The 17,443-nt window shown below is 37.0% G+C and overlaps 1 protein-coding gene and 1 pseudogene across 5 annotated transcripts in view; one reads left to right on the top strand and one right to left on the bottom strand.

Moving 5' to 3' along the window:
• Positions 1-6,984, top strand: part of LOC104241589 (exocyst complex component SEC10b-like) — a 29,357-nt gene extending 22,373 nt beyond the window's left edge. For all 5 annotated transcript variants that reach the window (XM_070170937.1, XM_070170936.1, XM_070170939.1 and 2 more), the window contains 10 exons: positions 570-623; positions 835-963; positions 1,079-1,171; positions 1,281-1,427; positions 1,613-1,710; positions 2,015-2,099; positions 3,585-3,643; positions 5,930-6,028; positions 6,115-6,198; positions 6,517-6,984. In XM_070170937.1, the coding sequence (XP_070027038.1) occupies positions 570-623; positions 835-963; positions 1,079-1,171; positions 1,281-1,427; positions 1,613-1,710; positions 2,015-2,099; positions 3,585-3,643; positions 5,930-6,028; positions 6,115-6,198; positions 6,517-6,595 (927 nt within the window). In that variant the 3' untranslated portion in view covers positions 6,596-6,984. The remainder of the gene's footprint in view (positions 1-569; positions 624-834; positions 964-1,078; positions 1,172-1,280; positions 1,428-1,612; positions 1,711-2,014; positions 2,100-3,584; positions 3,644-5,929; positions 6,029-6,114; positions 6,199-6,516) is intronic.
• A 1,160-nt stretch (positions 6,985-8,144) lies between these two features.
• Positions 8,145-17,079, bottom strand: LOC104241600 (uncharacterized; annotated as a pseudogene).
• Between the last annotated feature and the right edge of the window lie 364 nt (positions 17,080-17,443).

The raw sequence follows: 17,443 nt of genomic DNA, 5'->3' as shown, positions 1-17,443 counted from the left end.
TGTGCACGTAGCTTTGTCTTCTGTTAGAACGAACTAAATTATTTAGCGAACAGAGGCAATTCTTCCTGAAATGTGTATGCTAATTATCCACAAGCAAAAATTAGAAAGTTGTTGTCTAGAACTTCAAGTCGATTTAAAAATTCCTTATTCAGATTATCACTTTTTTCTTTGTTGGTAGAAATCCACTGATTGTCCAGTTCATTAGGGAGCGTTTTTTGGAGTGACAATAGGGGTGTCCTTTTTATAATTTTCCAAAAAGTTGATAAACTTGGCGCGTATGTAAAAGATATTCTTTGTTTTCCATCACTTTTACATGTGTTATGCTTATTTTTAACGTCCTTTTGAAGATGTCATGTTCTTTGTCCGCAAAAGGCAATGTGAACGTTCTTCTGACAAGTTTATTGGTCATGTTAGAGGAGTAAAGTAATCAAATATTTTGTTGTCCGTTTCTTGTAGACTTGTGCAAAGGTCTTCGAACAGCACCTTGTCCTAAGAGATTGATATTGATCTAACTTGATTCATTTCAGACCTTACAGGATTGAACTAATTGATTGTTAGTCTGTTTACAGCCTGCTGCAGTTGCTGCAAATGTAAGAGCTGTTTTTACATGCCTTCTAGATCAAGTAAGTTCATTACCTTTCTATTTTGAAGTTTGTTTCTGCTGGCAGTATTTACATTACTTTCATCTGGCATGCGGAGTATGTAACTTACTGATTTTTTTTTTTTTGGAAAGGTAAAAATTGTAATTCAATATGAGTTTTCTGGGAGATTGGGTGTATTTTCATTTTTTATGTGGTATCAATATCATTACCTGCCTTGTTCAAACTTTTTCAGGTTAGTATATACATAACTGAAGGTCTTGAAAGAGCCAGAGACAGCCTTACCGAGGCTGCTTCTTTAAGGGAAAGATTTGTGCTTGGAACTAGCGTTAGTCGAAGGGTAGCTGCTGCAGCCGCTTCTGCTGTAATTACTTTGGCATTCCTGTTTACTACTATCTGAAGTTTATGTAAATTTTCACTGTAGATGATTATACTTTCATAGATTTGGCTGATTTAAGCATATCATTTGTGGTATTTAGGCAGAAGCAGCAGCTGCGGCTGGTGAAAGCAGTTTCAGATCTTTCATGGTTGCTGTGCAACGTTGTGGGAGCAGTGTGGCTATTGTGCAGCAAGTATGTTGGTTTGATGCTAGTGGACTTGTGAAAATCCTTGTTTGATTAGAGAAATAACACAATCTTGTGTTGCCTCTTGTAATGTTCATTTTGAACTCCTTTTCTTCAGTATTTCGCAAACTCTATATCTCGGCTTTTACTACCTGTGGATGGTGCGCATGCTGCTTCCTGTGAAGAAATGGCTACAGCTATGTCAAGTGCTGAGGGTGCTGCTTATAAGGGGCTTCAGCAGTGCATTGAAACTGTTATGGCAGAGGTCTGTGATTCAAAACATTTTATCTGGTTTTAGGGTTGTTCTAGGCTTTGTATGTGGGAATTGGCCTCAGCAGTACCATCACAATAGTCACCACCAGTCTGTTTGAATTTCCCAGATTCTATTCTGTTTCCTTCCAATCAGAGTTGTACTTTGATATTTGCTTACACTTTCTTTGCTGTTCTCAGGTGGAACGCATACTTTCAACTGAACAAAAAGCCACAGATTATCGATCACCTGATGACGGCATTGCCCCTGACCATCGGCCAACACAAGCTTGTTCAAAGTCTGAACTAGTTAAAACTTTACTTATGTCATGTAGAATAGAGAAGCTATAAAAATATGATCTTCGGAAGGATATTAAGCTTGCCTATTACTTTACTGCCTTGAAAAAAATCAAAACATGCCATTCTCAATAAATCAAGAATGTATCAAAGTACTAAGTTTCCGATAGCATAGAATTGGCCTTTCATATATTTTCTTATCTCTTTCTTCGTATTACATATCAGGACCTCTTGAATTTTTTTTATTTTTTAAAAAAAAAATTCTGAAGGATATTTCCTATTTCTTACGGCTTCTCCCTTTACCAGAGTTGTCGCGTACCTTTCGCGGGTGCTTGAATCGGCATTCACAGCACTGGAAGGGCTTAACAAACAAGCTTTCCTGGCTGAATTGGTATAATCCTGTTCTTGTTTCTGCTTATACTTTATCCTAGCTGACCCCATACTGCTGGCAATGTCCTCTGTGTTATGTTTTCAGTTGCCCAATCTTTAGGCTACAAGTTACGCTAAGTGATCCTTGACCCAGCTGGTTAATGATTTATTTTTTGGGGATTTGTTTTTCTTTGTTGGTCTAGGTACATGGATCTATTGAAATGACCATGTAGCCTGTGACTCTAAAATTCCTATCCAATGGAACCTCCAAATAAATTGAACTGACAAACATGCATTTTAAAACAGAAGGAGATATTTACTCTATGCGCCTATATAACTGTTTTTGGATTGTCAGGAACATGTTAATATTTAGGCCTCATTTGTTATTTTAAAGATTAAACGTCTGAATATGAATGCACATCTGGATATTAAGATGTGTATTAAGATTAGAACGATATGAATCTGAATACACATCTGAATATTTAAGATGTATATTAATATCTGAATACTAAATGATTAAGACTGTTTGTTTTTTTAATTTTTTTCTTATTTAACAATTGATAAATAGAAAAGTCAAATAAAATACTAATTAATTTAATATTCTATTAATAAATATTTTAAAAAAATTATATAGTAGTTGGTGGTGGTGATGGCTGAAGGTGGCACTTATGAATGCCGACTGGAGGCGGTGGTTGGTGGTGGTTTTGATTGATGTGGTGGTTTTAGGTAGTAGTTAGTGGTGATTGGTAGTGGTAGCTATGGTTGAGGAAGGTGGTGATAGGTGGTGGTAGTTTATAATGGTGGACCATGACACCTATGGTTGATGATGGTGGTGGGGTGGTTGATGGTGGTAGTTGAGGTGGGTGGGTGGGTAGTTGTTGTTGAGGATGATTATGGTGGCATTAGTTGATAATGATGGGGGTGGCGGTGGTGGTAATCAATGATGGTGGGGTTGGGGGGTGATGGTAGTCGATAATAATAGCAGTGGCGGCTATGGTCGAGGATGGTGGTGGTCAGTGGTGGTGTTTGAGTTCAGTGGCGGTTGGTGGTGGTGGTTGAGTATGATGGTGGTTGGATGGTGCATGGTGGTATAGGTGATAATGGTGGGCGGTGTCGGCGGTTAGTAGTGAATGTGGATGATAGCGTCTTAATGAAATTAAGTCTTTGTTATAGATCTTAATCAATAAGACCTATTCAGACCCATTAAGTGGTTGGGAAATAAAAAAACAAACACACTTAATGATTAAGACCTGACTAATTAAGATTCGGACTTAAAAAACAAGCGCACTTAATATTTGAGATCCGAATGATTAGGATTCAAACCTCCATTAAGTGCAAACAAATGAGGCCTTAGTGGATCAACAACTGTTTTAGAGCTTTGTGCACAATGTGTTCTGTTGCATTCATAAATTCAGCTGATTACATTATCTGCATTTTTTTCCTATTTGTATTACTCTTTGAATCAAAATTTCTGCTAACAATTTGGTGTATTTTTTACTTTTAATAGGGGAATCGTTTACACAAAGGCTTGCTTAATCATTGGCAAAAATTCACTTTTAATGCAAGGTACTTCCTTTCGCTAATGCTGTTATAGCTGCTTGTTTAAGTTGTAAAATTGGAGTTGCAAAAGTGACATAGTGACTCGTAGGATCCATGGTAAAAATTATTCCCCTGCCTAGAGTAAGCTAATGCTTATACTCCCCTTAGTTTCAATGAGTTCGGGAAGCTATCTTCTAGCAAATATTTGCATTGCGATAGAGCCAAGAAAGAAAATTCGGATGTCTGTTAAATCAACTTATTAGAAATAAAGAAAAATAGAGTCTCTTTTTGATCGATTGTAAACCAGACGGGAATCTAGTTTCCTGAAGTTCAATAGTTGTGAAGCTTCTGCTCATAAATTGAAAGCCGGATAAGAGATTACTATCATCTCCTTTTGTGTTCATCAAGGCATCAACTTGTGTACTGATGCTGCAAGGATCATTCTTGGGTTGAGAATGCAAAATTTGTGCATGGACAAACACTTTCTGGAAAACGCAGTCACTGCTCAACTAGGACATCAACTGAAACATCTCAATCCCAAGCAAGTTAGGGTCAGCTATATGAATCCTCACTAACCATGTCGCTCCAATTAAGCTCATCCCAGTCCAACATTATAAAATATATATATAAAGTGCTTGAAGTTGTCAGAGACCAAGAGTCTATGTCTGGTGGTTATCGCTTCTCATGGGATAACCTTACCATCCTTACACATGGTTCTATCACGTCTTCTTGTAAGGACATAGTATGGTTATCCCCACTATTAAATTTTATCAATTGAGATTCCTTCTTTTTAAAATATGTATTTACTACAACTAAAACTTAAGTTAAAGCGAACTCTAGGATATCCTTTCTTCATCATTTCCTGTACCATGTACTTGTTCAAAACTATAACTATCTCTACCCACATGACCATTTTGATCTCCCTAATAAGGATCTGTTTGCCTCTTGTGAAGCCTATGGCACTAGTGACATTGATTGTCTCATTTCCTCGTATAAGTTCTATTGAGTTAATCCCCCAACTCGCTTTACTTCTACATCCTTATCCTTAATTCAATTTGTGATAGGCGTCATATTTTGCCATGTGCTCCAAACTTGAACTCAACTTCCTTTTTTCACCAACATCTGCTTCTCACTCAAGGGGTGTTTGGACCTTTTGCCTGCTCAGAAGTGGATTCAAACCACCGAAGCAAGGATGCCATTCTTTCCCCATTAGACTTGTCATCCTTTGCTATTTCAACATATTGTACGGACTAGTCTCGTAGCCATTTCTTCTAACATAACCTTTTGGCATCTTCTTTTATGCTTCCCTCAAATGCCATTGTGAGATTGAGTATTCTTATTTCATGCTGTAATGATTTTGAATTTTTTGACTGTATTCTTCATGTTGTTAATGCTAATATATCTTTTTACTACAACACAATCTGATTTTTACTTCATATTCTTCCCTTTGTACCTAACTTTCCACACACCTCTAGGCGCCTCCAACTCAAACTGTAGAGCTTAGAGGTGCACGACCCTATTTTCAGAATTCAATTTGTGTTTGGAGTAAATAGTTTTCCCGGAAAATGGGTTTTACATCATGCATTTTCGGATGCTGAACTGGATGATATTGGTTTTACATCATGCAATTCCGGATGATGAACCTTCCTCCTCCTCCTTTTTATTTATTTATTTTATTATTTTTTTCTTCTGCGACTCTGATGTTCCTGGCAGTGAATATTACTTGGAGAATGTATCAGCTTTAGGGTTGTATCACCACCACCAATTTGATCAATCAATTATGATTAAACCCTTAATTAGTTGGGTTTGTTATGTGAACCATGATCTGCTCTATTTAGTTGCTCTTTCTCACCCCAGCGCAATGTGATGGATCCTTGTTAGTTGCGTTTGTTTGACGGGTCTTCTCTTATTTCTCTTAAGTGGTAAGCTAGGCCCAAATCCAAGCGGATCCTGTATTCAGATTAATCTCTCTGTCTGCTGAGTGCCGCACCTCTATTTGTTTTTGCAATGCTTAGTAATGCCCCTGTACACTCAGTAATCTGAAATAAGTATACTGCACTCTGTAATGCTTTATTCTCTACTTAGATTTAAATCCATTGTGTATCTCAGTGTGCATTTGATTGCACAGTTCTATATAAACTAAACTTTCTGCATTGTTTTGTGACTTGGTCAGTCTCTCCTGATGTTTCTTACTTGTTGCCTGTTTCATTGTGAAATTGAAATCATGGCCAAGTTGATACATGTGATGGAAAGAAAATACACAACTTCCTGCTTGCTTGTATATTGCATAATTTGTCTCCTTGTCTACTGTAGTGGAGGACTGCGTTTGAAGCGTGATATAACAGAGTATGGGGAGTTTGTTCGTAGTTTCAATGCCCCTTCTGTTGATGAGAAATTTGAACAGCTGGGCATGTAAGTTGCTTTTATTTTGAATAATTGGCATGCCTTCCACAAAATATGATATCATCCTGATTTCCTGGTTTATCATCTTTTTCCAGCATGGCAAATGTGTTTATTGTTGCTCCAGAAAGTCTTTCAACACTGTTTGAGGGAACCCCGAGCATTAGGAAAGATGCACAAAGGTAATTAACATTTTGAAGTATTCTTGTAGGCTGTGAACAAACAGACTGTTTCTCCTGCAGATTTTCTCATAAAGTAAGATGTGTGTTTTACTCACATGTCTATCATATATTTCAACCAAAGGAATTCTGTTATATCAGCAGTAAGATACTAGAAAGATTGGATGATATCAATTTTAGCGGGTCCACTTATGAGTTCATTCAATTAATAACGAGTTTCAGAATAATGAATATGGTCAAGGATTTGATATTCTTGAATGCTTCCCCCCTTCTTTTCTTTTTTTGAATGATACTTTAACATTTTGTTGTCTGCAAACTCAGGTTCATTCAGCTTCGGGAGGATTACAAGAGTGCAAAGCTTGCAGCGAGACTCAGCTCCTTATGGCCTAGCTCTAGTTAGAACCAAAATCACATGCTAATTAGAGTTAAAACTTTTATTCTAGTGGTGAGCTGGACAGAGTGCAGTTGTATTGTGAGAGCTTTTCCACCACCTCATGCTGGCTGTCTATTACCCGAGCTCAGTGATAAAGAAACATCGTTGATCCAGAGAAATTCATCCTTGGAAGAAATTAATTTGGAGCCCCCTTTTGTGGATATCGTCATTTATTGTTTACTAAGATCTACTGGTATATGTTTTTAAAAAAAAAAATAGATTTGGAACATGCAATGTTTTTGCTAACTGTGACAAGCCTCTTTATGTGCTAGGTGGGCACTTGTTGTATTGTTAAAAAGTAGATAAAAGAAATGTACCAGTTTACTGCTATAGATATTGATTGTCTGATTGTCCTATACTTGGATTAAAGTAGTTATAGTAGATGTATCTTCTTTACCATATGCAGAAATTTAAGGATATACATGCTCCCCATTGGAGTCTAGCCTACTAATTTGTGGCTAAATCTGTGAATGATCCTCCCAAGAGAAGAAAAATGAATCGGACACCACAGTTATTAAAAAAAGAATTGGAAGTATGAATTTATGAAGCTTTGACAGACGTTGGAAACACATTTTAATAGAATCATCATCTTCAATTTTTACAGCTCTTAAAAGATGATTTTGCTAAAATGCTAACTAGGTTCAAGAACTAAAATCAAATGTCAGATTTAGTTGAAGGTCTGTTCAATCGAATAACACGAGGAACAAAACAATACTCAAGGACCAAACTCCCTACTTTCCAACTAGTTAAGCAAGAATGCCTTTGTTCAATTGTATGATTCACTCATTGGCTAACGATATTTACCCTTCTCTCGAGAAATTGTTACTTGCGTACGCTAAACCAGGGAAAATGGGGAACACATCCTACCATTATTTTCTTGTCCAGAAATACTGAGATTCGGTACGTATATGATATAACAAGAAAATACAGAGGAAATATCGATTAAAATTACTTTTGATGAGCCCTTCTGCCCAAAGCTGCATTTACTGAGCTCCTCCTTACTTGGTAGTGCATCTTTTCTAAATGAATCATTTGCCCTTCCACGGGAAGTCCTGAACGCACAAAATGTGCCTCTTCTATTAAAAATTTACTTTTCTATACTAGAGAAAACCAATAGGACTTCAACGACCATAAGATCACTTGATTCAACTTTTGATACTACGATTAAAACTGTGATCTTTCAGCCTATTGGTGTCGCAAATTCTCATGATATGGTTTAACTTTTTAACTACATACTGATCCTATGTACTATACTGCGCTAGCTTCTTCATTCCTGGAAAATATTGGCATGCTTAATTTGGGTGACAAATTTAAGGTTATATAGACTCCATTTGACAAGGAAATCAACTATTTATAGGGACACATAACGTTATAAGACTGAAATGCTATCACACGTCTTTCTTTTATATCTTCATAATTGAAGAGGAACCCCTTCAATTCTAAGAATTATACTTGCCTCCTTTCAAGTATAATGTCATTACATTAGACCAAATGAAAAAGGAAATCAAATATGGCGTTACAAGCAACGACACAAATGTTATAATACTTTCACAACATTAATGTCTTCTGTTTTCAAAAATGACACCGAGGATTCCAAAACGACGCAAAACAGAACAAAAAATTTGCAAGTTCTTAGGTTAGGAAATTGTGACTTACATACAGATTGCAAGGATATTTTCTTTCTTTCTATTTTTTGAGAAGTAATACAGGGAATATATTCTCTTCATAATATAATTAAAAAATCAATTTATGTACGATATGGGATTAGGAGATTATCTCACCCCACAAATTCCTTCCTCGTAGAGCCAGAACCAATGAAGAGTTAGCCTTTGCCTAATGCTGCATTCTCGCGGAAAACCATTACAGGGCAACCCCCAGAATCCAGAAGTGCAAAGCTGTGGAAAATGCCACTTGCATGGACAAGATATTTACTCTGGTCGGATGTAGTGTATCTAAAATAACTGGAAGAAAAGGCTAGTGGATCCATCACCAAAAGATCTTAGATCAGCTGGTCTGACCAATGCTCTGCACAGAGGGCAAGTTCTTTCCCTTTCAAACCTGAAGAGAAGGTGAACCCTTTTAGCTATTAGAAGCCACTAACTGGCAGCAAAATTTAGATATAAAACTTCCTCATTTAAACGATGCACACAGCAATAAGCAGCATCCATAAAACAAAGGAAAGAAGAGAAAAAATTTAAGTGGCACAAAGTATATAGCACGAGAGACAAAACCATTCCAGCTTCAACATCAAAACAAATAGGCCAATTTACAAGAACGAAAAGAAAATGCATTACAAAGTTATCTGTGGTCAGCAAAATAGTAGTAGCAACGCCAATCACAATCTCCCAATGGACCACTAAGTCATTGGTTTGATTATACTACGAATCAGAGGAAGAGCAAACCCTACTTTGGGACTTTACATACTTCCTCTTAACAAATAATGGAAATTATAGCATCAAAGTTCTCTATCCAAATTTTATTGTAATAACAGCAGAAGGGATTATCTAAAAATCAATCTCTATATGCATCACCTGTTTATAGTTTTTTCCATTTAAGTTAAATTTCTTGAGTAAGAGTTACCCCCTTCAAAACTATGGGAGTGACAAATAAGGTAATTGCCAACGCTAAAAATGAAGTCACTTCATACTGGTCATAACACTCAGATGCTTGATAATTGGTTAAAACAGTTTCTGGTGAAAAGAAACTTCAATGGTGAAATTTATACTGGAGGTACAGTTCTTCACAGGGTGAACTGGTGATTTATAGCCCGTTTGGCCAAGCTGCAAAAATAAACTTATTTTGAGAAGTGCTTTTTTTCAAAAGTGCTTTTCTCAAAAGTACTTTTGATGAGAAGCAGTTTGTGTTTGGCTAATTAGTTTGAAAAGCACTTCTGAACAGCAATTAGTGTTTGGCCAAGCTTTAAAAAACTGCTTCTAAGTGTATTTTTCTCAAAAGTGCTTCTCAAAAAAGTGCTTTTGGAGAGAAGCTACTTTTTTCTGCTTCTCCAAAACTGCTTCTGCTTCTCCTCAAAAGCACTTTTTTTCCTTCCAAAAGCTTGGCCAAACACCTCAATTTTTGGCCAAAACTGCCTTTGGCCAAAAAAAAAAGCACTTTTGGCCAAAAAGTAGCTTGGCCAAACAGGCTATTAGTCATAAAGATATTCCCATAAAAGATTAAAAAAATTAGAGCTACCCAAAAACCCCAAGAACTGTAGGAGTAGATGGGAGTCGTGAACTATCTATCAAATATTATATGTGACACTGGTATAAATCGCGACCACTGTCTTTTTCTTTTTCATCCCTTTTCCTGTTTCTCTGTTAGTCAAGTAAGACTTCACTAATACATGATATCCACCATTACCAAAACAACATGAGACTGAGTGCTAAATTACTATTTTGAATACACCAAAGGTCTCTCATTGCTAGCAAAATTGTTTCACTTATGTTGTCAGGTTAAGGTATTAATGATCTAGGTGACTAGTTCAGCAAAGCAAAGGATCTCATGCAATTGCAACAATCCCAGTTGCAGACGTTCTAATACGACACCGTTAAACTAGAGTCACCTAAGCATTCATTTATTTATTCCTTGGGCATTCCCTAGTAGGAGCCCACAAAGAAGGCATGGCTGTCAGTTACCCCTGCTACCCCTTTTGTTACGAGGTAACATTACTACCCTGATTTTCACAAAGTTATTGACTCCGAATTGACAACATTCTGGAGTAATGCCGACATTTTGTTAGAGAAAACAGTATAATGCACTTCGTAATGCATTTGTTCAACTAAAGGGTTTTCGTGAAGAAGTGCTTCAGATATATTTACAACTCTGAGACACAGTCTTCACAGAAGATGCGTTTGCAACGCAACAAAATTGGTGCATGCATCTTCTCCTGGCAAATAGCGCACAGATCGCCAGCCGCATTTACCTGCGTAGACATTTAAAACCAAGTATACAACAGTTGTCAAAGAAAGCTAGAAATCTTCAAGACATTGTAAAATGAAGCAAACAAATCTAGGGAATAGCTAGAAAAAGAGTACATTCCTGAAATTTGTAGCTTAAAACATCTAGTGACACTTTAACCCAAACATTCATTAAACTTGTCTCATAAAAATCTACCTGCTTATATTAAGCCAGAAATGGCTTTATATTCCAGAAGTTGATAGGAAGTGTAGAGAATTTCTGTGGGGCAGCACAACAGACAAGAAGAAGATATCCTGGTATAAAATTTGTTGCCCAAAGAAGCAAGGAGGACTAAACATTAAAGGATGCAAGTTATGGAACATAGCATCGGTTAATAAACTAATATGGCTAGTAATGGAGAAGAAAGATATCTTGTGGGTGAAATGGGTGAATGGGATTTATATGAATAATAGCAATGATTTCTGTACACAAACTCCTCCTAATGATAGTAATTGGTATTGGAGAAAATTGCATAAGATCAAACTAGGCATGGGAAGATAGTATAATGGGGGAGTGTATTGCTTAACCTCTAATAAGGAATACTCAGTCGCTAGAGGTTACTTGGATTTAATGGGGAAAGCAACAGAGATGGAAGCTGCTGAACTGATATGGAGCAGAATAGTACTGCCTAAGCACAGATTCTTATTGTGGTTGGCTGCACAGGATAGGTTACTGACAAAAGAAAGGATGCAGAGGATTGGTATTGGATGTGATAATACTAGATGTGGCATGTGTGAGGAGGATAAACTGGAAAATTCAACACATTTGTTCTATGAATGCAACTGGGCTGAAGAGGCATGGGAAATCTTACAACAATGGATTGATGTCAAGCTACAACACAGAGAAATAAAGGAAGCATTGGTCAGGATAAAGCATAAACACTAGAGCAGATTCAAGAAAGGAGTCATGGCCACAATATATGGAGCAATGATCAATCAAATCTGGATAGCAAGGAATCACAGGATATTTAGAGGGCAAAGTGTACATAGCAGTTTTTCTACAGCAAATTCAGACAGTAATTAGGGAGAGAATAGACGTGTATAGAGGATCAAAAAGTGGACAGAAGAATGTTTTTCTTATGCAGAAGTCGTGTAACTAGAGATACTTGAGGCTCAATAGCTCTGGCAACCTTCCTGGAAGGGAGACAAGACTATGAGTGCTCTTTAGGTGTATTGACTATTGAATTGTTATTTTGTTGGAATGGTAATATTTCACATGTGTTACCAAAAAGAAAATTATTTCTAGCTGAAAGTAATATCTTCTAGAAATATCAGAACTTTAATTCAACAAGTATTTCTCATTTTGATGATTCTAGATTTCAAGACAATTTTTTTTTCCTAGAGACATCCAAATTTTAACTCAACAAGTACTTCTAAATTTGCTAATTCTAGATTTCGGATAGAGTCTGCTCTCTTGACCAGGACATAAAACAAAGACGAAATACGGAAATATAGTTCTCTTTAGGTAACTGAAGCGAGGCTTATGCATGAAAAGGTTCCAGTCTTTGCCATGCCCTGCTTGTCTGGATGCATGAACAAGGGATGGAATGGACATCTCAATGTAGAAACAATGTCATCTACTTGGAGATTCACGGGTACTTTCCTTATAATTAAGCCAAATGAATGTTTTAATCAAAGTAATAATATGCATCATTTCATAATCATCTCAGAGAATTTTTCTATTGATCTGTTAATGTAAATCCTGTCAACACATTTAGTTTCCTTAGATGTTTACAAGTACTTGTTTTATATGTATGTGGGCGTACACATATACATAAAGGAAAACAAAGAATAGACTTTAGAACGTCAGTAAATGCTGGTAATACAGCTTTGCTTTATCAAGTCAGAAGCACTTAGGCAAAGCTGATTAAAAAGCTAAAACTGATCAACGATTATAGTAATATAGTAATATTGTTGCTCCAGCACTCTAGAGTCTAGAGAAGCCATGGGAAGTTCAAGGAAATGATAATGAAACTTCTTATCAGACCAAATAAAAACGACAAAGAACAACAATCTTTGAACAGAACCTATCATTCTTCATGAAATATAGCTTTGACAAGTAAAAGTTTCAAATTTTTGACATCTCCTTGTTGTATCTATCATTGCTCCTAAGAATAAGTCTCAGGAGCTTTGCAAGCCAGTAAGTCAGTAACAATATGATACCTGCTCAGGTGTGGCATGAGACCCATAATGGACTTCCTTTTTGGACAATGCCTTCAAAGCAGTATAAAATGATTTTACCTAAACAGCATAAACTGAGTATGAGGGATACCGAAGGAACCATGCCAAAACATTTTTTTAACAAAAACATGAAGAAGATCTAGTAGGGTGGGAAGGGGTTCCCCACGAAAACTTGATATTACAAAGTAAGGAAAACCCAGATTCGGTCATGCAGCTTCAGTAGTTACAAAAAGACCCTACCTTCTCAACAATTGAGGTAAGCTTAAACGTCAAGTACAGCCCCGTTGTCAGCGATGAAAAAAGGCTTCCGTAATCCTTATTGAGAAAGAATCTATACCAAACAGGAGTTGGTAACAATCCACGATATAACAACAGTGTGTACTCCACCAGAGTCAGCATTTGACCCTACAAGACCAATACAGTTCACTTTTCTTGCAAAGATGAATAGAGAAAATCAATAAATTACCACATAGGAATCTGCTTAACAGTCTACCTGTCTTCGGAAATTGTGGCCCCTGCCATTCTTGTAATACATAAGCAGCACTAACTTCAAAGCCATTGCTGCCTGACGCACCATTGTATCTGGAATCAACAACAGTTAAGACAAAGGTGAGGATCAAATCAATACTCTGTCCAATGATTACCCCCGAAAGGAGGTAGAGAACCTTTGGCACAACCTTGCATTAAGCCCTATTTCAAGTGCACGCTCCATTAAACTGAGGAGAAAATATTTCCCTTTTTTCTCTTTTTGGATAACCTAGGTGTCGGACCGGCTTGCGCACACCTCGCCTAATTCCACGAGATATCTGCTACCTCCCACCAGCACAGGTACCCCGTAACTCTATCCACCAAGGCTTGGATAGATGGAAAGAAATCATAACAACAAAAGAGGATAAAGAAAAACTGGCACACCCTACTAAGACCTTATTTCAATTACATACTTCATTAAAACTGACACAAAAGATCAGTCTAATATAGAAAGAGAAACGCTAGAAAGAATGAACCATGAACAGAGGCCCTTAGTGGTGTCCGAAAAAGGGCCACAGCCACACAGCAAATTGCTGCTAGGCAATATTTCATATCGTGTCAGGATTCCATGAATGAATTTACTTTCTTCTTCCTTCTCCGTTCCTTTGTTTTTCATAAAAGAGAAATGAATTACAGAAATCAGTGAATGAAATAAGGCGATAAAAAAAAAGACCTAGGAACGAGCAAGGAGGATTGGTTTCCCCACCTTAAAGTACCGAGCATTTCAGGGGTCTAGCTTGCTGATATAAAAATCGGAAGATTCAATTCAGTCCCAAGCATCCCTGGATCGAATCCTTAGTTAGAGAGAGGGGCTAAGCCTACGTAACGCTATGGGAACAGCCTTTTTTGTCCGCTTTTATCTGGGAGATCTGGCCCTATCTTTAGAGGTTCTTTTCTTTCTTTTTTCTCTTTCCATAAGTTTGGTAGGGTGGGGGAGAAGAAGGTATGGAGCTGGTTCAGAAGGAAAGAGGTTTTCCACTATATGATTGCCAGAAATAAACCTGACTACCGAACCCACAAGAAGGGAAAAAAAGAATAAAAACGCATTTGACTTTTCATTCAAGCGAGCACAAGAATGGCCAAAATCAGAAGAAAATGTCAGATTTAAGCTATGAGTTCAAAAGCACCCGTTTTAATTCTTTAGTGTATTTATGCAATTGATAACAACACGTTGGGAGATTATTAGAAGGTCAACAGCATGTATACTCCATAATAACGTGTGAACAACAAATAGAAGTATTAGGCAGATCAAGAACCATACCATTTACCAGGATCATGAAAATAGCATGCCAGAAAGGTTGCGATACCACCAGTAGATTCCAATAACATGAATCACGAAAACCACAAAATAACCAACAAGGACGTCTATCTTTCTCTCTCCCTGCAAAAGTCAGAATTCATAATGGCAGGACTCTCAGTTTTCCTTAATCTTTCTACTGATGATAGATGAAAATAGAAGTTGCATTGAAAGAAAAAGAAATCAGAATTCAGCAAATGGAGCGCATATTACACCTTTAATGCTGTCTGCTTCCGAAGAATGTCATTTGACTTGAACATGAAGGCAGTGATCCAAATTGTGACAAAGAAACCTGCAGTCCAAGAATTAGAATATAATGGCGAATGTGATTCAGCATAATCGAAAGTTAGCACGATATACATGTATATGATTATACAAAAAAAAAGCATGATATACATGAATCATGAAACAGGAAGAAATTTGCTTGGAAAATTGTGCATTTGTGCAATTTGGGTTGAACTTAATCACTGTTTTCTTCTCTTGGGAATAGTTTTTTAACTTGAAAGTCTACCAAGGAAAAGGAAAAAGAAAAACCAAGCTTATCAAGCATGAGTCAATTTAAATAGTCAATAATGCTACTTCTACAGCAAACTTCATAATGCACTCTCCACATGACAAAGGTAACAAGTGGCCCCATCTACCTTCTTCTTATCTGATAAACTAAGCTTTTATCAAAATGCCACTCCAATCAAAGTGCCTTTCCGTTTTTTAAAGGCTTTTTAAGGTTCACTTGGTTTCATATGCACCACTCAGGGGAAAGGACCGCCGGCAACTCTACTAAATCTTGTCATATAGCAAAAAAATCACATATGCTGTGTAACATCTCTGGGAGAAGGTTCAGTAAATAATAAACATAAAGAAGGTGAAAGACAAAGGATCAGTTACGCCTTCATAGTCCATTTGAAATCCCTACATTTCAAAATGCATAAGCTAAACAAGCTTCAGTTACGAAGCAGTCCTCATCTTTCTATATATGTGGATAGGCAGAGAGCTTTAACTCTCCCTCAATTTTCTTTGTTATACTTTAAAATTTCTTTCAGCAAAACCAAAAAACTGAAAGCAGCACATTGCCCTAATTGGTTACGAGCGGTCGTTAACATTACCACCTTCACTATTAAAACGCTTTCATATTCAACAGCTTCCATCAAAAATCACATATAAGTTCCTCACCAATTTCAGGAGATTATCATTTATCCTGGCAATTGTCCTACAATATCTAGCTCAAATGATTGCAGTTATCAGTACATAGAAACACCAGAAAACAGTTAAAGAATAAATATCCCATGAAGGTTTCTGTAACACCAAGAGCTGATATGAGGATATCAAAGAATCTAATTAAAGACACTGGGGAGTTAAATCCCAAAATTCGTCGGTAATCGTCTAGGCAGTCAAGCCTAGGGCAAACACCAAGGCCGACAATGTAGCCATTCTATAGCCTCGATATATAAATTTATCATGAGAACTGAAGGCTACTCAGTTTGATGTGTATTCCTTTTTATCTGCCACAGCATACACATATATACAGTAATATGACTGCATATCACCCAAAAAAGTACATCTACACCTAAAATATTGAGTGGAACCTATTTTCTATTTACATCAAAAAGAGATTGCTAATAGCCACAGATCCTGTAATTTGTGATTGACCATGACCGTTCAACACCCTTTTGAAATACAACATCGCCTAAGCCAGCCAACACACTACATACAAAGGTACAAACCCTTATTTCCCAAGCTATATCAATACTGAAACAATAACACCAGGTTCATCAAAAAATAATCGCATGCTCAGCTCACAAACTCAAACTAAGATTTCTCATATTCTTTTTGCATAAGCTAAACAACATTATCAGAGTAATATTAGTACAAAATTCTCAAAGTTTCATATACCTTGCAAATGCTGGCGGATGAAAACAAACAAGAGAAGCAAGGAAAATGGAAGAATCTGCTCAATCCACCTAGCCACTTGCTGTATATCAAATCTTTGGTACGCCGAATCCCTATTATTACTCCCAGCATCATCATCATCCTCAGCACTAACAGTAGGCGCCGTGGACGCGTCCACACCAGAACCCTCCCTCTCCTCAACAGAACCACTCCCCTCTCCCTCCCCACTATCCTCAACCTCAGTTATTCTAATTGAAACCTCCCCAGTACTACTATTACTATCTCCACTAACATTGCTATTAAAATTATCATCTACAAGAGGCTCCGTTTCAGGGTTATCGGGTCGGACCCGAAGTAGTCCGGAATACTCAAGTAAAGTGGAAACTGGGGATTGGAAGAAGCGCAGTGGACTGAATTGAACTCCAAAAGTGGTCGAATTGGGAGATGTAGGAGAAATATTTGCATTTTCTGAACCATCCAAAGTATCCATCAGAAGAAAATAGGAAAAGTGTTAAACAGAGGTTTTTGTATAAATTGTATTGACCCAAGAATGAAGATTGTGGGTATTTTCTTGGAGATGAAGAATGGGATATTATGTGAATTTTCTGACACACAAGAAATGGTAGTAATAAAAGTCAGATGAGTGAGAAAGCTTAATAGAGTAGTTAATATTATTAAAACTAAAACCGAACAATGAAGAAAATAATACTACTATTGAACTTTAGATAATGACAGCGCAATAAAATATAAAATAGTATCTCGGGAGAGGGGTTTTAGGAAAGTGTAAAGAGGATGGCATTTAAACAATTAACGTGTAACGTAATCTTTCTTTTTGTTTGTTTGAGACAAATGAAGAAATAAAAAGTTTCTTTTTTTGCATTAAGATAAGAGCAAGTGTTTGTTGAATAAGAATTACATAACGGTCCCAATACTCAGACGCGGCGCTGGGTTATACAGTGCTGGTGC

This window comes from Nicotiana sylvestris, chromosome 3 (assembly GCF_000393655.2).
Source record: "Nicotiana sylvestris chromosome 3, ASM39365v2, whole genome shotgun sequence".
Classification (NCBI taxonomy): Eukaryota; Viridiplantae; Streptophyta; class Magnoliopsida; order Solanales; family Solanaceae; genus Nicotiana; species Nicotiana sylvestris.
Note: the sequence above shows the minus strand (reverse complement) of the source record. Positions and strands in the feature narration are given on the sequence as shown.